The sequence below is a fragment of the Heloderma suspectum genome, chromosome 2, assembly GCF_057233095.1.
Source record: "Heloderma suspectum isolate Gila_16-S chromosome 2, 16-S_ref, whole genome shotgun sequence".
Taxonomy (NCBI): domain Eukaryota; kingdom Metazoa; phylum Chordata; class Lepidosauria; order Squamata; family Helodermatidae; genus Heloderma; species Heloderma suspectum.
In genome coordinates, this window is record NC_139459.1 from 336004026 (window position 1) to 336030797 (window position 26772).

Consider the following 26772-nt stretch of genomic DNA (forward strand, 5'->3'; position numbering starts at 1 on the left):
TTAAAGGCCTCACCCCTCATCCCTTTGAAAATCCAAACCACCCCCACCCCCATCCCATTTCAATTCCTGGGGGAAGCAGTGTATGTGTTTTCTTCCCATATGGACCTGTTTGTGATCTGCACTCAGTTTCCGAGGCCCTCCTTGTTTTCTTTTTGCCAACAGAAACATAGCTGATGGGGATGAAAGAGAGGGCCCGTTCAGTCATGGTGCTTAAACTATGGCATTCTTACTGTAACTGCCTGGTGCACAGTATCAGGACCATATTATACCTGTCTTGAAAGACCAGCTCTGGTCACCAATTGCTTTCTGGGCGTAATTCAAGGTGTTGTTCTTGACCTTTAAGTCCCTAAATGGGTTAGGACCTGGCTATCTGAGGGATCGCTTGTCTCGCTATGAACTGCTCAAGTATTGCGATCGGCACAAGAGGCTGTTTGAAGACACCATTGCCCACAGAGTAATCTGGGCTCATGTGAAAGGGCTTTCTCCTGTGTTGCCCCCAAATTATGGAATGCATTCTTTCAAGAACTGCAATTGTCCCCCACTCTCTTGGCCTTTAGAAAAATGAAGATGCATCTTTTAATTTAGACATTTAAATTCTGTCATTGTAATGTTTTATTGTATTTATTGTATTTATTTATTACATTTCTTAATCGCCCATCTGGCCAGTCACCCGGCCACTCTGGGCGATGTACATCAATACAAACAGTTTTAAAACAATAAAATTTTACATTAAAACATCATACTTCTAAAAATACCCTAACCCACCCCAAATGCCATGATATTTTGATATTCTTGTTTTTATTATTCTAAGGTTTTATTGTTTTAAGTTGATGTACACCACCTTTTTGGTAAATAAGGTGGTATATAAATATTAATAACAGATAATGATACTGTGTGTCCTCACCTCTATGTGTCAAGAACTACACACGTCTACAGGAGAAGCATGCATTTGGGTCTTGAACTAAGAGCCACAGTGCATTTGGAAAAACTGAGCCTTTAGTAAGGGGCATTAGGAACCAGAAAAGAAGCCAGTGTTTAGGGCCATCAGCCACACAGTTCATTGCAGGCCTGGAGTCCTGTCACTCAGCTGAGCAGTGGAATTCTGGAGGAGCCCCATTTTTCCACTGAGCAGCTAAGCAGCACAGGAAGGGAGGAGATCAGGGGGAAAGTGAAGTTTAAACCTCACTTTCCCTGTAGTCTCCTTGCCCCCATGCTGTTCAACTGATCACTGGGAAATAGCTGAGCAGGGCACAGAGGTATGTGTGTGTGGTGCGCATGTATACTTCTGGCTCTGGTGCCCAACCACTTTGCCCTGAGGGAATGCGGCCCTTGGGAGAAAAAAGATTCTCCACCTCTGGGACTGGAGGAGACAGATGCCAAATAAGAAGATGGAGGGGGCGATAGATGCCAGACAGATCTGTGGGAAGCCCAGTTAGATTAATAGGAGGAGGTAGATGAGGGTAGAAAGGAAACAGAGAAGGAAAAGAAACCAGAGAATAGATGTTATCTATCCCAAGGCAGAGATCAACATCCCGTCTTCTTTAGGGGGATCAGGAAAGTGTCCTTTAGTGCCAAGCCACCAAGGTTGTAGTGGAATGAGGCTAGCAAAACCCACAGTTCCCTTAGTCATGTATGGGCTATTAGGCTGTTAGGTAACTGTTTGGAGGATGCTGTGTTCTCTGGGAACCCTGACTAAAAACGAGTACAAAATAGTAAAGATGGAGGTGGGGACGTAATCTGGATTCTCCATTAAAAGCGGAGTGAACAAAGTACAGCATTTCCAGTTGTTGTTCTTTATTCATTCAGTCACTTCCGACTCTTCGTGACTTCATGGACCAGCCCACGCCAGAGCTTCCTGTCAGCTGTCGCCACCCCCAGCTCCCCCAAGGTCGAGCCCGTCACCTCCAGACTATCATCCATCCACCGTGCCCTTGGTCGGCCCCTCTTCCTTTTGCCTTCCACTTTCCCTAGCATCAGCATCTTCTCCAGGGTATCCTGTCTTCTCATTATATGGCCAAAGTACTTCCGTTTTGCCTTTAATATCATTCCCTCAAGTGAGCAGTCTGGCTTGATTTCCTGGAGTATGGACTGGTTTGATCTTCTTGCAGTCCAAGGCACTCTCAGCATTTTCCTCCAACACCACAGTTCAAAAGCATCTATCTTCCTTCGCTCAGCCTTCCTTATGGTCCAGCTCTCGCAGCCATAGGTTACTACGGGGAATACCATTTCTTGAACTATGCGGACCTTTGTTGTCAGTGTGATGTCTCTGCTCTTAACTATGTTATCAAGATTTGTCATTGCTCTCCTCCCAAGAAGTAAACGTTTTCTGATTTCCTGGCTGCAGTCAGCGTCTGCAGTAATCTTTGCGCCTAGAAAGACAAAGTCTGTCACTGCCTCCATGTTTTCTCCCTCTGTTTGCCAGTTATCAATCAAGCTGGTTGCCATAATCTTGGGGTTTTTTAGGTTTAACTGCAACCCAGCTTTTGCACTTTCTTCTTTCACCCTCATCATGAGGTTCCTCAGCTCCTCCTCGCTTTCAGCCATCAAAGTGGTATCATCTGCATATCGGAGATTGTTAATGTTTCTTCCAGCGATTTTAACTCCAGCCTTGGCTTCATCAAGCCCAGCACGTCGCATGATGTGTTCTGCATACAGGTTGAATAGGTAGGGTGAGAGTATACAACCCTGCCGTACTCCTTTCCCAATCTTAAACCACTCCGTTGTTCTGTGGTCTGTTCTTACCGTTGCTACTTGGTCGTTATACAGATTCCTCAGGAGGCAGACAAGATGACTTGGTATCCCCATACCACCAAGAACTTGCCACAGTTTGTGATGATCCACACAGTCAAAGGCTTTAGAATAGTCAATAAAACAGAAATAGATGTTTTTCTGAAACTCCCTGGCTTTCTCCATTATCCAGCGGATATTGGCAATTTGGTCTCTAGTTCCTCTGCCTTTTCTAAACCCAGCTTGTACATCTGGCAATTCTCGTTCCATGAATTGCTGGAGTCTACCTTGCAAGATCTTGAGCATTACCTTACTGGCATGTGAAAAAAGTGCCACTGTTCGATTTCAGTTCTGTTCAGCATTGCCAGAGGAAGGGCTAATGTGGAAGCATGCTTGGTCTCACAGTGCAAAACACTAGTCACCAGCACATTTCTAAAGAGAAGAGTAGAGCTGGAGAAGGTCTGGTTTTGTTTGACAGCTTAAATTATCAAGGAGATGGATCAACTCCCTGATTAAGAAAGCCTTAAAGAATTGACACTTTTCATTTAATTTTTTTTAAAGACTAACAATTGACAGAAAAGCTTCATAAGATCATGAATGGTGTGGAAAAATTCACATAGGGAAGATTTATTTTTTCTGTCGGACTATAAGAACTTGCAGTAGTTGAGCGGGATGTTGGACTCAGTGGTCTTATAGGCCCCTTCCAACCCTACTATTCTATGATTATATTATTCTAATTTAATGAAATTAATAGGCAACAGTTTTAAGCAAATGAAAATACGTCTTCAGTTACAACTTATCATTATCTTTTTATGCTTATTCATTGCCACAGGGTGTTGGGATGGCCTAATAATAAATACACTTTTTTATTTTTTCCAGGGTCAGAAAAGTTAATGTATTTTAGGTTCTAGTGGGCAAAAACCCAATTCTCTGTGATCAGTCTACCAATCTGCCACATTCAGGGCTGCTTCTGCATTTGCAGCTCTTCAAAGGGCATTTCTACATGAGGCTTTTATCCTATACCTTTACCAGGGCTTCTGCTTCCGGATTCTTTGCAGGGTTAAAATCAGTTCCTTTACATGTGCTTTTTTTTGGGGGGGGGGGTCTTTCTCTGCTGTTCTTTATGTTTCATTATACAGCCACTACATGGCGCTGTCATATAGCAGAATTGCACAAATACATGGAGTGTTTCATAGCACCATTCAGGATATACCAGACTTCCCTCAATCTAAAAAAAACACGATAATGATTCAGAGCATGGGAGATGCCCCAGAAGATGATGACAGCAGGGTGCAGGAAAAGAAAAAGAAGGAGAAGTTCATGTGCAGAAGTCCCCTTGTGTGACGTTGTATGGAACCAACATTTACTTTGGGGCTGTTCATTCGAGACGTGGTGCAGACACTTTGCTGAAGCTAAGCAGCTCTGATCCTGGACAGCCAGTGTGCCTGGATGGAAGACATCAAGTCTGTAGCCTTGAGTTCAATAATGGATGAAAGGCAGGATATAAACTTACTAAATATATAATATATAATACATCCAGTGCATGTCGGGAAAGTGGGAGTCTGCCTCTTAGCCACACCCATAATGTTGTGTAGCCTACTGGTCCTGCCCCCGACACTGATGTGTGTGGGCCCCTTTCTCACTGATACCAAATTGAGGGCCACCAGGGTTAGGGATGTCCAGATGTTGTTAAACCCATTCCATTTGTGTCTCGCAGATTGTTAGGTGTCTTTCGTTCCATCGTCTACTCACTGATGGAATCAAATGTTTTTAGGGGTGTACAAGAATTTTGTTCCACTTGCACTGATGCGCATCAGCACTACTTCGTACTTGTGCTAATGCACATCAGCACATGTGCAAATTAATGCAAGTGTGAATTTGTGCAACAAATTTGCACAAATACCCCCCCCAAGTAAAAAGCTGGTCTGCAAGTCCGGGCAACTTGGAAAGAGACAATTCACAGGTTGGATTAATGGAATCCAAACTCATTTCAATCCATTGCGGATTTCTCTGACATCCCTAACCAGGGTGCATAGCCAGTGTGCATTAGCATGGAGGAGGCATGGCTAGCCCACAATCCTACTGTCCCCATACATGTTCAATGAATACTCCTCCAATTATTTTGTAAATCCCCCCTTCTTTAATTTATGTATTTAAACAGAAGGTTATTATAGCATCGCAAATATACAAAATCAAGCAAAAAATAAATTCCTTCTGAAATAAACCCAAACATATAATTTCATATAAATGAAAAAAGAGCACAGGTGAACATTTTCTTGAAATGTATCATTCCGGAATGCAACAAATGTTACCCATTTTTCAACAAACGTATTTTCTAATAAGTGATTTTCTCTCGCATGACTATGTCAGTTTTATCATCGTGGCAATATCTGAAATTCTTTAAAAAAAAATCTTATAAGGAGGCAGGGAGCCCTGCGTTTCTTCCAATGAGCAGCTATTGAGATTTTGGGAGCAGTAAATAAAGTAACAACCATTCCTATATCACCATCCTCTACACAAACTTTAAGATAATTTAACTCTCAATGGATCCGCTGATATACTGGGCAGTATCCAATGCTGTCGGTCCACACACAAAATCCACTGCTGCTTTTGTTCCACATGTGGCCAGCACCTCCAATTCCACTGTGTATGCAGCACCCACCACTTGTGCAATGGAGATTTAGCACTTCTGGGGACAAGCTCCGGAACAAGCAGAAACACTTGTTTACACAACAGGGCAGGTTGGCAGAGCTCCCTTATGTGAGCTCTGCTGGCCTACCTCTTTCGAGAAATTAGGATATCCTCTCATTTCAGGTTGCCTCCAGAAATACTAAATGTCCCTTCCACAAGCAGAGGGTGCTACTTGCAGGACAGAATTAGCAGGGCTGCGTGCTCATGGGCAGTCACCATTGGATTCTGCCCTTAATATACCGTGATTTGCTCATCATATAGTAAAATACTACACCAGTATGGCTTGATATTTTCACAATGCCAAAAGATATGCAAATAATCTGCTCTTAATTGTCCAGACTTCCAGCATCTATCATGTCCTAATCTATATATCTTTTTTCTTGTATGATTTTAAGTACCATTGATGCAATGTTTTCAGCATATTTTGCTTTACATTCATTGCTATTAAGTTTCTTCCAGTGTTCTCCCATATCCATTGTCAAACCTCTGCTGACAAAACCATACCTAGATCTTTCTCCCATTTTTCCTGATATCCTCATGTACCTCTAATTTATATGCCCTTTATGACTCCATAAACGTTTACCAGATGGGACTGTATAAAGTATTCAAACTGTGATAACTACCTAAGTGGATTCCAAAAGTGCTTGGATCGCATGTCTTATTTGAAAATATTGGAACTGCCTTCTTTAGTCTGGGACTGTCTGTTGCTGTGCTTGTGCAAAGGTGATAACATTTCCACCTTCAACAAAGTCTTTAATAGAACATACCTGTCTATCTACTAAAATCTCTCTTTTATTTATTTGTTAATTGTATATATAAAACATAAGTGGTGATAAACCTGATGTGATCCTATCTTAACATAATTAGCCCATAACTCAGAAATTGCTTTAACACATGGGTTCCTCAATATCTTGTCCTTACTGTCTTTCCTAAGACACCATAAATCATCATTTAACGATGGATATTGACCATTCCGCTTACAACATTCTATTCCGGGTTTTTTAATCCAGTCTGTAACATTCATCAGTCAACAATATTTTAAGATAAAGGCATATTCACTACTTCAAATGCCGGGGTTTAATTCAGTACATGGCAATTTGCAGTGAGCCTGCCATGGGTTGGTGATGCTGAAACGTTTCATAGGTTGGGATTTTTCCCATAGCCATCAGGTGCTGAGGTCATTATAATGTATAAGAACATGTCCTAAAATTAGATCAGAAAGAATTTCTCCATATACTAGTGCTGAGAAGCTACAGAAGCAGTTTACTCTCCTTTTCTTAGGAAGAAAGAGACATTCCCAATTAACTGGCAGTCCAGCTAAGAATGGTCCAAATCTTGGCTGGGTCAATTGTTTAACTCACCTTATCAAACAACCCTTCCTAGCAGAGATGGCTGAATTTTTAACAAGCATTTCTTCTCTTTTTCCCCCCCTGTTGCCTAGGTGTTTAAAACATTACCAAATACTCCAAACACATTGTAAATGATTGTCAACATGATTTATCTAATACGGTCAGATGTGATCTCAGCTTAGTTTAAACTGCAACTGGCTTGCCTATCTCTTAGCATAGACCAGTCTTGCCAGTTCCTTTGAACTGGTATAGGCATGGAGTGGACAGTGAGCCCCTTGGAGGGCCAACCAAAATGTTGTGACAACTAAAAAAACCTGTGACAGCTGCAAAATTTTCTAGGCCAAGCCAAAGTTCTAGACTGAGTGTGGGATTGGGTTTCCAGGTTTCGTTGGACTACATCTCCCATCTTTCTTGACCATTGTCAATGCTGCATGGGGTTGATAGGAGGTAGAGTCCAACAACATCTGGAGGGCCACAAGTTCCCCACTCCTGTTCTAGGTATTGAGAGCTAGGTTGGTTTGTTTTTAAAGACAACATTACTTAGAATTCTTGCGCATTAATTACTAATGCACTATGCATTACTTACGAAACTTGTGACACAGCAGGCGTGAGCCAGCAAAAACCTACTCTGTTGCTGTTGTTAAGTCGTTAAGTCGTGTCCGACTCTTCGTGACCCCATGGACCATACCACGCCAGGTCTTCCTGTCCTCCGCTCTCTCCCGGAGTGTGCTCAAGTCCATATTCATTGCATCGGTGATGCTATCTAGTCATCTCATCCTCTGCCATCCCCTTCTCCTTTTGCCCTCAGTCTTTCCCAGTATCAGGGTCTTTTCCAGAGAGTTTATTCTTCGCATTAGGTGGCCAACATATTGGAGCTTCAGCTTCAGTATCTGTCCTTCCAATGAGCACTCAGGGTTGATTTCCTTTAGGATGGACTGATTGGACCTCCTTGCAGTCCAGGGGACTCATAAGAGTCTTCTCCAGCACCACAGTTCGAAAGCATCGATTCTTCGGCGCTCAGCCTTCCTTATAGTCCAGCTCTCACAGCCATACATTACTACTGGGAAAACCATGGCTTTGATTAGACGGACCTTTGTCAGCAAGGTGATATCTCTGCTTCTTACTATGCTGTCTAGGTTTGCCATAGCTTTCCTCCCAAGGAACAAGCGTCTTTTAATTTCATGGCTACAGTCACCATCTGTGGTGATCTTGGAAACCAAGAAAATAAAATCTGTCACTGCTTCCATTTCTTCCCCTTCTATATGCCAGGAAGTGATGGGGCCAGATGCCAGGATCTTAGTTTTTTTAATGTTGATTTTCAGACCAGCTTTTGCACTCTCCATTATCACCCTCAACAAGAGGCTCTTTAGATCCTCTTCGCTTTCTGCCATTAGGGTGGTATCGTCTGCGTATCTGAGGTTGTTGATAATTCTCCCAGCAATCTTAATTCTGACCTCTGATTCATCCAACCCGGCATTTCTCATGATGTACTCTACATATAAGTTAAATAAGCAGGGAGACAATATGCAGCCTTGTCGTACTCCTTTCCCAATTTTGAACCAATCAGTTGTTCCATGTCTGGTTCTTACTGTTGCTTCTTGACCCTTGTACAGGTTTCTCAGGAGACAGGTAAGGTGGTCTGGTACTCCCATCTCTTTAAGAATTTGCCACAGTTTGTTGTGATCCACACAATCAAAGGCTTTAGCATAATAAATGAAGCAGAAATAGACTTTTTCTGGAATTCTCTTGCTTTCTCCGTGATCCAGCGAATGTTGGCGATTTGATCTCTAGTTCTTCTGCCTCTTCGAAACGCAGCTTGTACTTCCGCTAGTTCTCAGTTCACATACTGCTGAAGCCTAGGTTGTAGGATTTTGAGCATAACCTTGCTGGCAGGTGAAATGAGTGCAATTGTGCGGTAGTTTGAACACTCTTTGGCATTGCCCTTCTTTGGAATTGGAATGTAAACTGACCTTTTCCAGTCTTGTGGCCACTGCTGAGTGTTCCAAATGTGTTGGCATATTGAGTGCAGCGCTTCAACAGCATCATCTTTTAGGATCTTAAATAGCTCAGCTGGAATACTGTCATCTCCACTAGCTTTGTTTTTAGTAATGCTTCCGAAGGCCCACTTGACTTCACTCTCTAGGATGTCCGGCTCAAGTTCAGTGACCACACTATCATGGCTATCAGGGACATTAAGATCTTTCCTGTATAGTTCTTCTGTGTATTCTTTCCACCTCTTCTTAATCTCATCTGCTTCCGTTAGGTCCCTGCCTTCTTTGTGCTTTATCATGCCCGTCTTTGCACAAAACGTTCCCTTAAGATCTCCGATTTTCTTGAAAAGATCTCTAGTCTTTCCCATTCTATTGTTTCCCTCGATTTCTTTGCATTGTTCATTTAAGAAGGCCTTCTTGTCTCTCCTTGCTATTCTCCGGAACTCTGCATTCAGTTGGATATATCTTCCCCTTTCCGCCTTGCTTTCCGCTTCCCTTCTTTCCTCAGCTACTTGTAAAGCCTCATCAGACAGCCACTTTGCTTTCTTGCATTTCTTTTTCTTTGGGATGGATTGAGTTGCTGCCTCCTGAACAATGTTATGGACCTCCGTCCATAGTTCCTCAGGCACTCTGTCTATCATGTCTAATCCCTTAAATCTATTCCTCACCTTCACTGTATATTCATAAGGGATATGATTTAGGTCATACCTGAATGGTTTAGTGGTTTTCCCTATGTTCTTCAATTTAAGCCGAAATTTTGCAAGAAGCAGCTCATGATCTGAGCCACAGTCAGCTCCAGGTCTTGTTTTTACTGACTGTATAGAGATTCTTCATCTTTGGCTGCAAAGTACATAATCAATCTGATTTCGATATTGACCATCTGGTGATGTCCATGTGTAGAGTCGCCTCTTGTGCTGTTGGAAAAGAGTGTTTGCTATGATCAGTGTGTTCTCTTGGCAAAACTCTACGAGCCTTTGTCCTGCTTCATTTTGTACACCAAGGCCATGCTTGCCTGTTATCCCGGTGATTTCTTGACTTCCTACTTTAGCATTCCAATCCCCTATGATGAAGAGGACATCTTTTTTTTGGTGTTAGTTCTAGAAGGTGTTGTAGGTCTTCATAGAACTGTTCAACTTTAGCTTCTTTGGCCTAAGTGGTTGGAGCATAGACTTGAATTACTGTGATGTTGAATGGTTTGCCTTGGATTCGTACTGAGATCGTTCTATCATTTTTGAGATTGTACCCCAGTACTGCTTTTCCCACCTTTTTGTTGACTATGAGTGCTACTCCATTTCTTCTACAGGATTCTTGCCCACAGTGGTAGATATGATAGTCACCTGAATTAAATTCGCCCATGCTTGTCCATTTTAGTTTGCTGATTCCCAAGATGTTGATGTTCAATCTTGCCATCCCACATTTGACCACCTTGATTACCTTGATTCATTACCTTGATTCAAGGCCATTACCTTGATGGCCTTGTAGGCCCCTCCCACCCCTACTATTCTATGATTGATCTTACATTCCAGGTTCCTAAACAATATTGTTCTTTACAGCATCGGACTATCTTTTCACCACCAGACACATCCACAGCTGAGTGTCCTTTCGGCTTTGGCCCAGCCGCTTCACTCTTTCTGGCACTACTTGGAAATTCCCTCTGCTCTTCCCCAGTAGTATATTGGACACCTTCTGACCTGAGGGGCTCATCTTCCGGCGTCATATCTTTTAGCTTTGTGATACGTTCCATGGGGTTTTCTTGGCAAGAATACTGGAGTGGGTTGCCATTTCCTTCTCCAGTGGACCACATTTTGTCAGAACTCTCCGCCATGACCTGTCCGTCTTGGGTGGCCCTGCACGGCATAGCTTATGGCTTCACTGAGTTACGCAAGCCCCTTCGCCACAACAAGGCAGTGATCCATGAAGGGAAAAACCTACTCTACCCCTCCTTTTTATTGATACCAGAGTAAATATTTGTCTCAGATTCACTCAACTTGTCAAGCATGTGCATGCTTCAGTTACAATGAGCTTGCAGTGATCCATACAATATTCCTGGCAAATGTTCTAAGTTGTCTCGTGGTCAACATTCTGCTCTCCGTCAATCCAGGCATTTTGAAGTGCATTGTTCTCTACACAGTCTAATTATTCCCCTGCACAAGATAGCACAAGAGAGGAACTGGCATAGATGTGCGGGCGGCAGACTATTCCCATAGCCTCGTGTGATGCTCAGGTGCTGCTGGTTTTGTCCCAAACCAGAGTGAGCCCGTGGCTGAGACAAAATGTTCGTGAACTGCAACACGCTAGAACAGTCTTCCCCAGCCTGGTGCCCTCCAGATATTTTGGACTTCAACTCCCATCAGTCCCAGTCAGCATGGCTAATGGTCAAGAATTCTGGGAGTTGTAGTCCAAAACACCATTGTGGTTTTAATGTTTTTATATTTTATATTGATTTACTGTGCGCTTTTTGGTTTTAATTTTTGTGAACCACCCAGAGAGCTTCAGCTATTGGGTGGTATAGAAACAAAAACAAAACAAAATAAAAATAAACACCTGGAAGGCACCAGGGTAGGGAAGGCTGCTCTGGAATATGTCCCTCTGAACTGCTCTGGAAATTATATTTCCACAGGAACTGGAATGTGGATTGCAGATTTCAGGTACATGACACATGAGTTAAGTCCCTCTCATAGTGAGTCTCCCTACCCTTCTGGCAAACACAGTGGACATGGATGATGGATGGGGAAACTCATTACGTAATGGCCCCAATTCATACAACAAGTTCCAGAAGATGACAAGGGGGTGGACAAATTCCTGGAGGAAAAGGCTATCAATGGCTACTACTCTTCATGGCTATGTGCTGCCTCCAGTACCAGAGGCAGTGAGCCTATGTACATCAATTGCTGGGGAACATGGGTGGGAGGGTGCTGTTGCGCTCATGCCTTGCTTGAGCGTTCCTGGCCAACAGCTGGTTGGCCACTGTGTGAACAGAATGTTGGACTAGATGGACCCTTGGTCTGATCCAGCATGGCATTTCTTATGACACAGCACCAAGGGGAAGGAGAGGAATTGACCATGGAGATGCCACTCCCTGTGGTGAATGTAATGGCTAGACAAGCTCTCTGTTCACAGGTCTATAGGAGGTTACTTGCACGGAATGTGTGTTCACATATGATTATCACATGTAGCCATGAGAGGGAGTGACTTGCAGATGGATGTCAGGGCCCAGCAAGGTCAGAGGCAAATTGTGTGGCCCAAACAAGCTGGTGATCTATTTCCAGAGCAGGCAGACAAGGGGCCAGAGGCAAATCATGTGGTCTACGATCAATTGCCAGTCAGGTTCCTGAGCAAGGAGGCAAGGCAGGGCTGTTTAGCACCTTGTAAACCTTTCCATAAAATGGAGAATGCTCAGAAGGGAGAACCTTTTACAGAGGACTGTCCTCTATTTTGAAGGTATCCTCTGTTTGAAGGGCAGTCCAGTCCAAGTCCAATTTAAAGATAAAGAGCCCTAAGAAGGGAGAGCAGCAGGGGCCCTGAAGATGCCCATCAATAGCACCTGCACAGCAGACTGAGTAGGCACACAAGTCACCTGTTCACAGCCTTCCACACTGTGGTTAATAGGTACTGTATTTCTATTTAAATAAATATAATAATTTCTAAATTGGCATCAACCCATAGAAATTAGCATATGCAAATTTTATGCAAAAGAGTGTCCTCTTTTTTTCATGGTGCATTTCCTCTTTGGGGGCGATTCATAAGTGACCAACCAGTCCCTGGGCTTCAGGGACAGGGGGCACTTGTGGCCTTCCAAATGTTAGAATACAACTCCCTTCATCCCTGATCTTTTGCCATGCTGGGACTGATGGGAGTTGGAATCTAACCACAGCTGGAGAGCCACTGGTTGCCCACACCTGCTCTATATGTCATCTGTCCTGGTGGTACAGAGAGTAAGGATGCCTGGTAGTGCTGTTGCCACATCCCTGGGTGAGCCCAAAGGTACTTTACAGTGGGGAAAGATTATCTGTCAGTACAGTTAATTTTTTTTTGGAAGCCCTGTTCTGCTCCTAATAAACTATGACCTGGTTTGCATGGCACAATAACCCATGATGGGTTGTCACCCTTGTTTCAGAGTGGCTTGTTATGTTGTCTGAACTTGCACAATGGCTAAAGCATGGGTTATTAACCATGCACAAGCCACCCTGAGAACCAGTGGTTTGTTGTTGGGTTGTTCAGGGTGGCTTGTTTTCAGGGTGGCTTGTCATGACATGCAAACCTGGCAAAAGAGGCAGAGCTCCAAATGCAAGTTGAGTCTCTCCCCTGTGGGAGACATGGACTACTTTGATTTTAAGCATCATGGGCAGGTGGCAAGTCCATCCCTTCAGTCTCTCTCTGCAAGAACAAAGTTGAGTCCTCTTTAGTGAGTAAGGAAAGGGTTACATGGGAGTCCTCCAAAGAAATAGCAGCCAAAGCTCTTCCTTTCTGCTCCTGACAAAGTGCCCAGGAATTGTGTCTCTCTGTACCTCTCATTTTATACTAAAATATCCAAATAGGAACACATCTTTGTCACAAAGGATCACAAAATAAGTTCTCTGCCTTCTCTTTTCCTTTGCTTTTCCTCTCTAATTTAGAGAGTATAGAAAGGTGTTTTTTCTCCCGTACACATATAAGAATACTTTAAAAATCATTTCAGTTCATAGTGGTTTTATTTCCCATCAAAACCCAACCACTGGCTTATGTAGTTCAAGGGCAAACCGTGTATGCCTTCAGTAAGACGATTTTATTTGGCGAAGGTGCTTTTTGTGAAATAGACAGACACCCTATGAGAGGGAGTATGGGGCTATTCTACCAGCCCTGCTAAAATATTTTTTCCCTCTTCCCTCCCCATTCCTTTTTCCTTGAGTGCTATGTCTTTTAGATTGTAAGCCTAGTGGCAGGGAATACCTTGTTTAATTGATTATACGTAAGTCACTCTGGGAGCCTTTTGGCTGAGGAGCAGAATAAAAATACTCCAAATGAATAAATAAAATAATTAAGTCTGATATAATTAATGAACAGAGTGTCAGACTGGGACCAGAGAGACCCAGGTTCAAATCTCCACTCAGTCCTGAAGTTCTCTGGGTGACCTTGGGCCTGTCACTATATCAGTCCAACCTACCTCACAGGGTTATTGTGAGGATAACATGGGTGTGAGAATCATGTATGTCACCTTCTGTTCCTTTTAGGATACAAATGTTCTAACCAAAGAAATAAAACATGTCAAGGAAGGAAGAGATTCCAGCTTTAGCAAGAGTATCTTATCTGGACTTCATGAAGCGAAAGTTGAAGTCCAGGGTCCCATACCAGGGCAACCCAAATGAGCACCCAGAGAGCAGCAGGTGATGAGGGCATCAGGGAGCAGAAGCAAACTCCATATGTTTATACCTCTAGTCAGGATTGTGTTATGGCTTGGTGAGTTTAGAATGCAAAACTGCACATGCTCGGAGTATTTTTTTTAAGCAGGGTTGGCAAGATGTTAGCTGCTGTTCTAACTCAGTAGCGGACAACTTCGGGAGGACACCATCACCTCAGTGGGCTGCAGTTGCTCTGAAAAACAAATGTTTAAATACATAGGGGGGAAAACGGCATTCAGAGCTGCTATAGAGTTCCAAAAGGTTCACACTTAGCCTTGCAAATGAGCTCAGTTTGTCCTTTTTGGTGCTCTGTAATGCTACAGATGCCTTTCTTTGCCTAAAAAGATTGTTAATGGGGGGGGGGGTGCTAGGGCTGGCGGAGGCCACATGCGGCCCACATCTTGCCCTCCCTGTTCTAACATATCAGGAATGTAGACACAGGTGTAAAGCAAGGGAACACACGGTGGGTAAGACAAATGTTAGTTGTGTGCTTCCCGACTGAAACAATACACAAGGCTACCTAAAGCCTCCCTGTGCCCCAAAAGTTCAAGGTCTGAAATTACCTAGCTGCACCACCATTAACAATGTGCCTGCAGAATGAGTCTGGGCTGACCATAGGGAGGCCAACTATCGTACTTTACAGAGGATCTTCCTGTATTTGAAGGTGTCCTCTGATGGGCTGGTTTAAAGTCGAAAAACCTGGGCCTTGAAGTTGCCCATCCACAGTTAGCACCTGGATGGCAGACTGAGCAGGCACTCAGGTCATCTGGTCAGTCTTCCTCAATATGGTGAGATGTATTGTATTTTTATGCAATTCATGCCTGGTGTAGAAAAGCTCTCGATATAAGCCAAGCCTCTTGTGTACTCTGTCCTACCCAGGCAAGTTATTGGCTGTCCTACCAGTCAGTGTAGACCAGCCTTCCCCAACCTGGTGTAGTCTGACACATCTGGAGGACAATTCCCAACATCCCCATCAGCCAGCATGGTGGGGATGATTGGAGTTGTAGTCCAACACATCTGGAGGACACCATGTTGGGGACATCAGGTGCAGACACTACTAAGCTAAATGGACCAATGGCCTTACTCAGTACAGGCAGTTTCCTATGTTCCTATTGCTGTTTTACAGATGAGGGCCTAAGACTGAGCGACAACAAATTCATGGCAGAGAGGCCTTGGTACAGACTTTTCTTAGGTTCCCCATATAGCTTGCAGACTCATTGAGCAAGTTTCTAGCTTTCAAAGCTAAGAAAACTGTTTGAAATTGTGCTGGTCCTGTCTGGAAAAGGTCCACTGGCAGTGCATTGCCCAAGGGCTGTCAGAAACCTGAAGCTGGCTCTGGTTCAAAGGAAGGATCTGTTCAAAGGAACGGTCCAGGTTATGGCACTGCGCAGTTCTGAGGTAAGCCCTTGTGTTGTATGAGGCGAGGGTGACTTGCAGCAAGGAGTATCTCTGAAGAAAAACAATGGTGGCAAACCTAAACAAAACCAGTCAGCCTGCGTCTTCCTTATTGCCAACAGCAGCTTCTGATTCTTATACAAAATAATTCAGTTGCTGAGGGAGTCTCTGGACCCACTATTCCTGTGGCGTTTAATTGTAGCACTGAACTTTTCACCCCAGTTATGCTGATGTAATCAGTTGTGATCTGTTTTCCCCCCCTCTCTTCTTCTCTCTCTCCTTAATGGTGGGACACTAGTCCTGTTAGCATGCAATGGGAAGCTATTCAACACTGAATTCTTTTTACCCCCCCCCCCCAAAATAAGTTTCTTCCTGAAGTTTATCTGATTGTAATTTACTAAATGCTGCCTTGGTTCCTCTCAGCTTTCATTTTGACTTTTGAAAAATCTCAGAAAATATCATTGGGATGCAGGCAGCCATGGGGTCGGGGTGGGTGGAAGAAATGGCGTTCAAATGCAGCCAGTGTGGTGTAGCAGTTAGAGTGTTGGACTGGGACTCGGGAAATCCAGGTTCCAGTCTTCACTCGACCATGAAGCTCACTGGGTGACTTTGGGCCAGTCACTGACTCTCACAGGGTTGTTGTGAGGATAAAATGGAGAAGAGGAGGATCATGGGAGTCCCCTTGGTTTCCTTGCAAGAGGAAAAAGGCAGAATGTAAATGTAATAAACAAACAAACAAACTTGAATACTCTAGGGATGTTTAAACATCAAGACACATATTTGGTGTCCATATGAAGGTGTCCTACAAGCATATGAATGTATGTGCTGCCACATGAGGGGAGAATCCTGGGCTAGTCAGGATTATCACTACCACATGGTGGAGCTCAATGCACAGGACCAGCACACAGTGCCGGCCGGTGCCACTGGTGTGTGCAGTCCCAGGAATGCATGGTGTAATCCTGTAACTCCCCCCCCCCACATCTCTTTCAAGGCATGAGGGAGTATGAGTGAACCCCCTCTTCAGGTGCTGGAAGTGAACCCCCTCTACAGTTAGTCCTCCAAGAGCATAGAGAGGCAAACTAGAATGCCTTGTAACAGTTTCACTGCAAGTTACTTAATTTGTTCAGCGATACGAATTGCCCAGATAGTCATTGTGATTCTAATGTTTGAAGGCTACAGACTTGAGATACTGTATGCCACATTTTCTCTGAACATTTCCTTCCTTTTTTAATCCAAAGGCCTTCTCTCTTCTCTCTCTCTCTCTCTCTGTCTGTCTGTCTGTCTTTCCCCTAGCATCTATGTATTCTGAAATTCAGAGAGAGCGGCCTGATATTGGGAATATCATGGCTCATCCAGACTACATTGATGGAAACCCAGATCTCATCAAACCTAAAAAGCTCCTCAATCCTGTAAGAGCCTCCAAAAGCCACCAAGAACTTCACAGAGAGCTGCTGATGAATCACAAAAGGTGAGCTGGGGTGTAGGGAGAGAAAGATAATGCACAGTCCCCTACCTAAAGGTATTCAGAAATATGAACTAAGAAGAATGCAAATGCCATGTTTATTTTAAAATGTGGACTATTGACCTGCACAATTTCTTCCAACTGCAAAAGCTGGGATGTGTTTTTCTGCCCCAGAATGTGGAATATTTATTTATTTATTTATTTATTGTTGGGGCCTAGCTCTGTAGTCTGGAAGAACGGTTGCATTTCAAGTCGCTTGCTGAGGGCTTTTGCTCCCTAGGAGTTGCAGAACAGAGGCCTGGAGTCATAGGACAGGACCAGGAGCTATATGAAAATATCTCTCCCTCCAATTACTACTGAGAGCTCCCTTCAAAAATTCCCTACACCTTTTCAAGGTTTTCAGCACAGCCTAGGAATTTGCTGTTTAGGATGCAATCCTGTTATGTTAGACAGAAATAAGTCCTACAACTTCCAGCATTTCCCAGTCAGCATGGCTAGCCGGGAATGCCTGGGGCTGTAGGACTTTTTTAAAAATTAAAACATGCATAGGATTGCAGGCTTCATTGGGGGCGTGGGGGGGGCTGCTCCTATTTTGAACACAGGAGCCCCTATTTGGCGTTTGAGAGCCATATATGGACTTTTGATGGTAATCATTGATGGGAATTATTTGGTATTGCTGCCTCCTGCTAAAAAGGCAGTTAGCAGAGAAAACAAAAACAAAAAGCAGAACAGAATGGGCATTTACCAGTCCCATATGAAAACAAGGCTAAAAAAAAGTGGAGACTACGTCCTTCTGTAGTGAAGAAAAAGGTAAAATGGTTTACTCACAATTTCTTGCATGAAAATGCAGGTACAACATATAGGTTCAGAGTTTGTTCGATCTATTTCTTTGTGTTCTACAACACGGAGAAGAGAGAGAGAAAGCGCGCAAGCACAAGTGCTCTCAGCAATGGAGAAGGTCGGGGGGGTGGGTAAGGAAGGGAAGGAGCAGGAACGACACTGAAGGCTATAGAAATCCTAAGGTTAGCCATGCCCCCAAATTGTTGTTGTTGTTGTTCAGTCGTTAAGTCGCCTCCGACTCTTCATGACCCCATGGACCACAGCACGCCAGGCCCACCTGTCCTCCGATCTCTCCCGGAGTGTGCTCAAGTCCATATTCATTGCATCGCTGATGCTATCTAGCCATCTCATCCTCTGCCGTCCCCTTCTCCTTTTGCCTTCAATCTTTCCCAGTATCAGGGTCTTTTCCAGGGTGTTTTCTCTTCGCATTAGGTGGCCAAAATATTTGAGCTTCAGCTTCAGTATCTGTCCTTCCAGTGAGCACTCAGGGTTGATTTCCTTTAGGATTGACTGATTTGACCTCCTTGCAGTCCAGGGGACTCATAAGAGTCTTCTCCAGCACCACAGTTCGAAAGCATCAATTCTTTGGCGCTCAGCCTTCCTTATAGTCCAGCTCTCACAGCCATACGTTGCTACTGGGAAAACCATGGCTTTGATTAGACGGACCTTTGTCGGCAAGGTGATGTCTCTGCTTCTTACTATGCTGTCTAGGTTTGCCATAGCTTTCCTCCCAAGGAGCAAGCGTCTTTTAATTTCATGGCTACAGTCACCATCTGCAGTGATCTTGGAGCCCAAGAAAATAAAATCTGTTACTGCTTCCATTTCTTCCCCTTCTATATGCCAGGAAGTGATGGGGCCAGATGCCATGATCTTAGTTTTTGTAATGTTGAGTTTCAAACCAGCTTTTGCACTCTTCACTTTCACCCTCAACAAGAGTCTCTTGAGATCCTCTTCACTTTCTGCCATTAGGGTGGTATCGTCTGCGTATCTGAGGTTGTTGATAATTCTCCCAACAATCTTAATTCCGACCTGTGATTCATCCAGCCCGGCGTTTCTCATGATGTACTCTGCATATAAATTAAATAAGCAGGGCAACAATATACAGCCTTGTCGTACTCCTTTCCCAATTTTGAATCAATCAGTTGTTCCATGTCCAGTTCTTACTGTTGCTTCTTGGCCCTTGTACAGGTTTATCAGGAGACAGGTAAGGTGGTCTGGTACTCCCATTACTTTAAGAATTTGCCACAGTTCGTTGTGATCCACACAATCAAAGGCTTTAGCGTAGTCTTTGAAGCAGAAATAGACGTTTTTCTGGAATTCTCGTGCTTTCTCCATGATCCAGCGAATGTTGGCGATTTGATCTCTAGTTCCTCTGCCTCTTCAAAACCCCGCTTGTACTTCCGGTAGTTCTCGGTTCACATACTGCTGAAGCCTAGCTTGTAGGATTTTGAGCATAACCTTGCTGGCATGTGAGATGAGCGCAATTGGACAGTAGTTTGAACACTCTTTGGCATTGCCCTTCTTTGGAACTGGAATGTAAACTAACTTTTTCCAGTCTTGTGGCCACTGTTGAGTGTTCCAAATGTGTTGGCATTTTGAGTGCAGCACTTTAACAGCATCATCTTTTAGGATCTTAAATAACTCAGCTGGAATACTGTCATCTCCGCTAGCTTTGTTGTTAGTAATGCTTCCTAAGGCCCACTTGACTTCACTCTCTAGGATGTCCGGCTCAAGTTCCGTGACCGCACTATCATGGCTATCAGGGACATTCAGATCTTTCCTGTATAGTTCTTCTGTGTATTCTTTCCACCTCTTCTTAATCTCATCTGCTTCTGTTAGGTCCCTGCCTTCTTTGTGCTTTATCATGCCCGTCTTTGCACAAAACGTTCCCTTGAGATCTCCAATTTTCTTGAAAAGATCTCTAGTCTTTCCCATTCTGTTGTTTTCCTCCATTTCTTTGCATTGTTCATTTAAGAAGGCCTTCTTGTCTGTCCTTGCTATTCTCCAGAAATCTGCATTCCGTTGGATATATCTTCGCCTCTCTCCCTTGCTTTTCACTTCCCTTCTTTCCTCAGCTACTTGTAAAGCCTCATCAGACAGCCACTTTGCTTTCTTGCATTTCTTTTTCTTTGGGATGGATTGAGTTGCTGCCTCCTGAACAATGTTACGGACCTCCGTCCATAGTTCCTCAGGCACTCTGTCTATCAGGTTTAATCCCTTAAATCTTTTCCTCACCTCCACTGTATATTCATAAGGGATATGATTTAGGTCATACCTGAATGGTTTAGTGGTTTTCCCTACATTCTTCAATTTAAGCCGAAATTTTGCAAGAAGCAGCTCATGATCTGAGCCACAGTCAGCTCCAGGTCTTGTTTTTACTGACTGTATAGAGCGTCTCCATCTTTGGCTGCAAAGGACATAATCAATCTGATTTCGATATTGACCATCTGGTGATGTCCATGTGTAGAGTCGCCTCTTGTGCTGTTGGAAAAGAGTGTTTGCTATGATCAGCGTGTTCTCTTGGCAAAACTCTATTAGCCTTTGTCCTGCTTCATTTTGTACACCAAGGCCATGCTTGCCTGTTATCCTGGTTATTTCTTGACTTCCTACTTTAGCATTCCAATCCCCTATGATGAAGAGGACATCTTTTTTTGGTGTTAGTTCTAGAAGGTGTTGTAGGTCTTCATAGAACTGATCAACCTTAGCTTCTTTGGCCTCTGTGGTTGGGGCATAGACTAGAATTACTGTGATGTTGAATGGTTTGCCTTGGATTTGTACTGAGAGATTGTACCCCAGTACTGCTTTTCCCACCCTTTTGTTGACTATGAGTGCTACTCCATTTCTTCTAAGGGATTCTTGCCCACAGTAGTAGATATAATGGTCACCTGAATTAAATTCGCCCATGCTTGTCCATTTTAGTTTGCTGATTCCCAAGATGTCAATGTTCAATCTTGCAATTTCATGTTTGACCACCTCCAGCTTATCTTGATTCATTGATCTTACATTCTAGGTTCCTAAACAATATTGTTCTTTACAGCATCGGACTTTCTTTTCACCACCAGACACATCCACCGTCTGAGTGTCCTTTCGGCTTTGGCCCAGCTGCTTCACTCTTTCTGGCGCTACTTGGAAATACCCTCTGCTCTTCCCCAGTAGTATATTGGACACCTTCCGACCTGAGGGGCTCATCTTCCGGCGTCATATCTTTTAGCCTTGTGATACGTTCCATGGGGTTTTCTTGGCAAGAATACTGGAGTGGGTTGCCATTTCCTTCTCCAGTGGACCACATTTTGTCAGAACTCTCCGCCATGACCTGTCCGTCTTGGGTGGCCCTGCACGGCATAGCTTATGGCTTCACTGAGTTACGCAAGCCCCTTCGCCACAACTAGGCTAATTGGAACACTGCCCCCTTCCTGTAACTTGCAGATGAGGTTGCAATATTCCCAGCAACCATTGGGGTGGAGCACTGCTCAGTAACCGAGTACATACTTTATATGCACCTCCCTAGTTCAATCCCTGGCCAGTTAAAAGCATCAGGTAGAAGGTGATGTGGAAGGCCACTGCCTGAAACACTAGAGAGCCACTGGGATTTGGAGTAGACAACACTGGAGTAAGTGGACAAAGAGCTGATATAAGGCAGCTTCCTAAATACCTTTAAGTCAGCGGTGGGTGGCTCTCCAGATGTTTTGGTCTACAACTCTCGTCCGTCCATAGTCAGTGGTGAGGAATGATGAGAATTATAGGCCAAAACATCTGGAGGGTCGCAGTTGTCCACGTCTGCTCCAAGTCATGCAGAGTTCTGGAATCCTGTGCCTGAAGTTAACGTGGATGGCTCCATAGCCCACAACATAGCAGAGTAACCTTCCCCTACCTGGTGACCTCCAAATGTGTTGGATGACCACTCCCAGCATTCTTGACCACTGGCCATGCTGGCCGGGAATTATGGGAGTTGCAATCCAACACATCTCCAGGGCATCCAGTTAGAGAAGACTGCAGCAGAGTGTGACAGGCAGGTGCTTTCTTTGTAGATTTCTCCATCCTTACCCTTTCACTGTAACATTCACGTGCCGGTCAGTAGTACTCTGATACACTTCACTTTTTTGTTTCTTTTCAATGATTTTGCTACACTTATCCCAAGTATAGTTGTGGGTGTTTGATCAACATAGGTTGAAAAGCTGTCCAGTCTCTGCCATGTGTTATTAGCCATAGGGACATTGGCATGCCATGATCTGAGACAAACAGCCGGTATGCCTTGGTTGGATATCCCAGTGAAGCCTGTCTGGACACCCTTGGAGAGTGACCTTTTGTTTATCAGCAGGGCTAATCCATACAGACAGGATCAGTGTAGGTGCCCTCATTTACCCTGAAGATGCTCTGTGGTGTACCTGCATAAATCCCAAGTAGACTTGGCCAATCTTACTAGATTGATTCTAAATAGTGACTTGTGGAAAATCCCTTCTTTATCCCATGGGCAAAACTCACTCCTTAAAGCAGCTTTCCCCAACCTGTTGCCCTCCAGATATTTTGGACCAACTCCCATCAGCATGGCTGTTGGTCAGGAATGTTGGGCATTGTAGTTCAAAACATCTGAATGGCACCAGGTGTCCTGTCTGACTTGGTTCAAGGCACCCAGAGGTGGTAAAACTAGCAAGGCATGTACAGGCAAGGACTTGTCAAGTCAGGTCCAGGCCAGTCTGGTTTACGGGTTCTGAATAGCCAGGCCAGTTAGACCAAGTAGGGTCTTCCAGGACCTTGGCCACCTCTGGGTTAGCTGAGATTCAAGCAAGGGAAGCTGTTGATTCTGCAACAGTCAAAGGCTTTCTGAAGCCTTATAAAGAACAGCAGCTCAAGGCCTGCAGTTAACTCCACCCCCTGAGAGAAGCAGTTCATTTTTTAAAGGACTACTGCCTGATTTGTTGCTGCTGGCTCCTACAGGGTGGGGGTGGTGAAGGCTGTAATGGGGAGTGTCCTCTGCATCTGAGGAGTCAGGTAGAGGCACATCCTCTGGTCTGGAAGGCCCTGGCCCAGCAGGGATTATATTAATGGAGGGAGTCTCCTCTGCCTCTGAGTCCTCTTTGGAGCCAGAGGATGGGTCAAGGCTGGGGAACATGACACCAGGCTGAGAAAAGGCTGCCTTAAAACTACAATCCTAAGCACATTTATTAGGGAGTAAGCCTCACTGAACAAACATAATGGGACTTACTTTGGGGCCAACATCCAGGGCCTTTCAGTCCAGGGGGCCCTCAAATGACCACCCAGAGAGTGGTAGGGGATGAGGGCATCAGGGCAGCAGAAGCAAACTCCATTTTATTCCTGTAATAATGATGGTGCTATGATTTAAGTGAGCGTAAAATGCAAAACTGTATACACCTCGATATTTTAACATCAGATTTGGCAAACAGTTTTGTTGTTGTTCTAACATATCAGGAAGAAGAAGGAGGTTAGCTGTCTGGTGGTCCACAACTGGAGTAATACAGATGGAAGTCTAAAGGGCGCCCCCTTAAAGTCATTAAATCAAGGGTGTAAAATTACCTTGCTGTACCACTGAACACACTTCAGGTGGTGCTGCTCTGACCCATGGCAGTTATCCTACAGAGTTCCACAGAGCTCTATTTTTCAACATCTGCTGGGAGAGGTTATCCAGGTGTGTGCAGGTGGCAACCAGCTTTACCTCCCGTTTTCATCTAAGCCCAGTGAGGCAGTGGATGTCCTGAACCAGTTCCTGAGCAGGGTAATGAACTGGATGAGGGCCAGTAAACTGAGACTCAGTCCAGACAAGACAGAGATACCATTTGTGGGTAGTTCATTGTCTAGCTGAGTGGTGTTTTCCCTGTTCTGGATTGTATTCTGGTTGTACTCTCCCTAAAGGATCAGGGGTATAGTTTTGGGGTGCTGTTTGATCCAGCATTGTCACTAGAACCACAGGCGGCCTCAGTGGCTCAGAGAGCCTTTTACCAGCTTAGGCTGAAAAACCAACAATGACTCTACCTAGACAGAGATAGCTTTCAAACAGTTATTCATGCTGTTATAACCTCCCATTTGTATTATTACAGTGCATTTTACACACGCATATCAACTTGGGGAGGGGGAAGTGATGGGGACAGGAATCAGGAGTGTGTGTGGGAATCCTGGGTGTTCAGATGGTGGAGCAATCTTGGGGGATTAGAGGATGACAGGATGATCAGGGAGTGGGATGGGGCAATTGTGGGTGTTGGGCGGGGTGGGAGGGCAAGTTTGTGTGTGTGGAAGAGATAGTAGGATAGTGGTCTCTGTGTGTGTGTTTTCTATTTGGGGTGGGTGTTTATGTGGGATTTTTGTGTGACCTCAATGTGGGATGTGTAGTTTCTTATGGGAATTATTTAGTAATGATACCGCCTATTAAGAAGGCAGTTAGCAGAGAAAAATAAAAAAGGCAAAACAGAATGGGCTGGTAAAATATGCAGGAACAGGAACTTTGTCATCTTTTGTACCTGGTCACCCTAACAGAGAGCCAAGTTTTTTAAAAAATGGACACATCCGATAGGTCTATTTATTTATTTACTTATTACATTTCTATCCCGCCTTTTTTTCCTCTAAGGAACTCAATCCTCTTCCTCCTCCTCCATTTTATCCTCACAACAACAACCCTGTGAGGTGGGTTGGGCTGAGAGTCTGTGACTGGCCCAAAGTCACCCAGTGAGCTTCCATGGCCGAGTGGGAACTAGAACCCGGATCTCCCGACTCCCAGTCCAGCACTCTAGCCACTACACCACACTGTCACACAGGTCTAGCACATGCAAGCATGTGTGTGAATGTGTAGATGCGGCTGCGTTCATGTTGTTTGGTTCCACGCAAAATTTCAGAGTCCTTTTATCATTATTAAAATCACAAAGCTGGATTGAACATGTACCTCTCTAGTTCTGTTCAGACAATTCAGATCACATTTCATCATCGCTTCCTGGTTTCTTGTGGCGTCAATAGAGTCAAAAGAATGTCAACCATGGCCCAAGATTTCCCAGTGCCCTGCAAAGAGGTACATATATTTCTAGATGAAAGGAAGACGAGGAGCTTGTAAAGATCCTTCTAGATAAAAGGAGGGAGAGGAGCTGGTAAATATCCTGTCATTATCCAGCCACATCCACTACCTTTATTTGTTTTATGAAGCGTGGGTCTTGTTTGAAAAGAGCAGACAGGGAGCAGTTAGGAATTTGGAGTGAATCATTCAGAACAGATTGGAAGGGTTTCAGGGGGTGGGGAAATCAAGTGGAGATCTCATCATGAGATGGGGTGGGAGCTGCTGCTGAATTTCATCTTTTTATTAGCATATTTATTTTTATATATAATAAATTTATACCCTGCCTTTCAGGGGAAAAGCCCCTTCCAGGGCAGCTTGCAGAATTTTAAAACAGCAATAATAATGTAAATACAATTAAAAATCCATCCCAAACCCGATAAATACAGCTGCAGCTAACAATTTGCCTGCATAACGTATTGATAAAACAATGAATGAACAGAACAGTTTTTAAGGTCCACTTAAAGGCAGGTACAGACAAGGCCATATGTACTTCTTTAGGGAGATAATTCCAGAAATGTGGGGCCACCACTGAATAGGCTTGTCTCTGTAACCACCAGTCTGATGGACTTTGATGGTGGCCCAGAGAGCAGGACCTCTAAAGCCAATCTCAGGGCTGGGTGTAGGCAGTCTTTCAGATAACTTGGAAAAAAATTGGGAAGTGTCACAACAGTAAGCATGATTGATGGGTTTTATGAAAAACATCCATCTTTTAGTGAACAAAATTGGAGCTGAGCAGTACTTTAAGGGAGCAATCCTACGGCCACTAGACACTGTCTAGAGGGCCATAGGATATGCTGTGTTCCGGGAACCGACCTCGGAGCCCATGCTCCGAGGTTGGTTCCCAGAAATCCGACCTCCCCCCTCGTCCACGCTGCCTCGGAGGCATCGCGGAGAAGCCCCGTCCTCCACACTTGGAAGACGAGCACGGAGTGACTGAAAAGAGGTGGGGCTGGGGGGCATTCCAAGGCAGTGAGAGCGGAGCTGCATGTACAACACATCCTATGTGTCGTATGGCAGCTTCCTCTCCCGGCCGGTCCCCCCACCGCTAGACAGCCGAAAATGGCTGTCTAGTGAAAAAGAGCAAGGCAGGAGAGGCGCAGAGGGAATGATTCCCCCGTGCCTCTCCTGCCTTGCTTTGGATAGGCGGCCACCTCCAAGGTCAGAGTCAGCCGCCTATCTAGTTAAGATTGTGCTGTAAAAGAACAAGATTTTACCTATAAGGGAGGAGCTACTGATAATCCAGGCTCTGTATATTCTGCATACTTATACCTAGTAAGGATGGGATCTGGCAAATAGGATTCAGTATCTCAACAATCATTAATACCTATCTTTCCATGCTTTTTTAAAAAAAAACTGGTTCTATTGCCAGTTGTTTAATAGTCATGGCTTCTCTTAAAGAATCCTAGCACTAAATTATCTTAGTGTTTATCAAAAAGCTTCAGAGATGTCAGATTTGCAGTAGCCTCAATAGATGGCATGCCTGCAGAAGGGTGTCACTGGATTTTAATTCCCATTTCAAGGAGGAAGGCGCTTGAGGAGCCATAGCCAGGAGTAAAGCACCTGCTTTGAAGGTCCCAGGTCCAGTTCCTCCCCAGCATCTCCAGATAGGGCCAGGAAGGACCCGTGTCTGAAACCCTTCCAGTCAATGCAGATAATAGTGTGCTAGATGGACCAATATAAAGCAGCTTCCTATGTTGTACATCCTACCCAGGCCAAGTTGTCCTGGGTCCCCTGGATGTAGGACTGAGTTTTTGTTCTGCTCATCTCCGGATTGACATACCTTGCCCCTCAGCATTTGTTTTTAGCGCCACAAATTTATTTCATTTTTAGACTTCCTCCAAGGAGCACAAGGTAGTGTATGTGGTTCTCCACTATAAAGCTAGGA

General features: G+C 44.3%; 1 protein-coding gene across 9 annotated transcripts in view; it reads left to right on the forward strand.

Moving 5' to 3' along the window:
* The window catches only part of FAM107A (family with sequence similarity 107 member A), a 100989-nt gene that overhangs the window by 56422 nt on the left and 17795 nt on the right, over positions 1 to 26772 (forward strand). For all 9 annotated transcript variants that reach the window (XM_084840514.1, XM_084840516.1, XM_084840515.1 and 6 more), the window contains one exon: positions 16825 to 16999. In XM_084840514.1, the coding sequence (XP_084696640.1) occupies positions 16825 to 16999 (175 nt within the window). The remainder of the gene's footprint in view (positions 1 to 16824; positions 17000 to 26772) is intronic.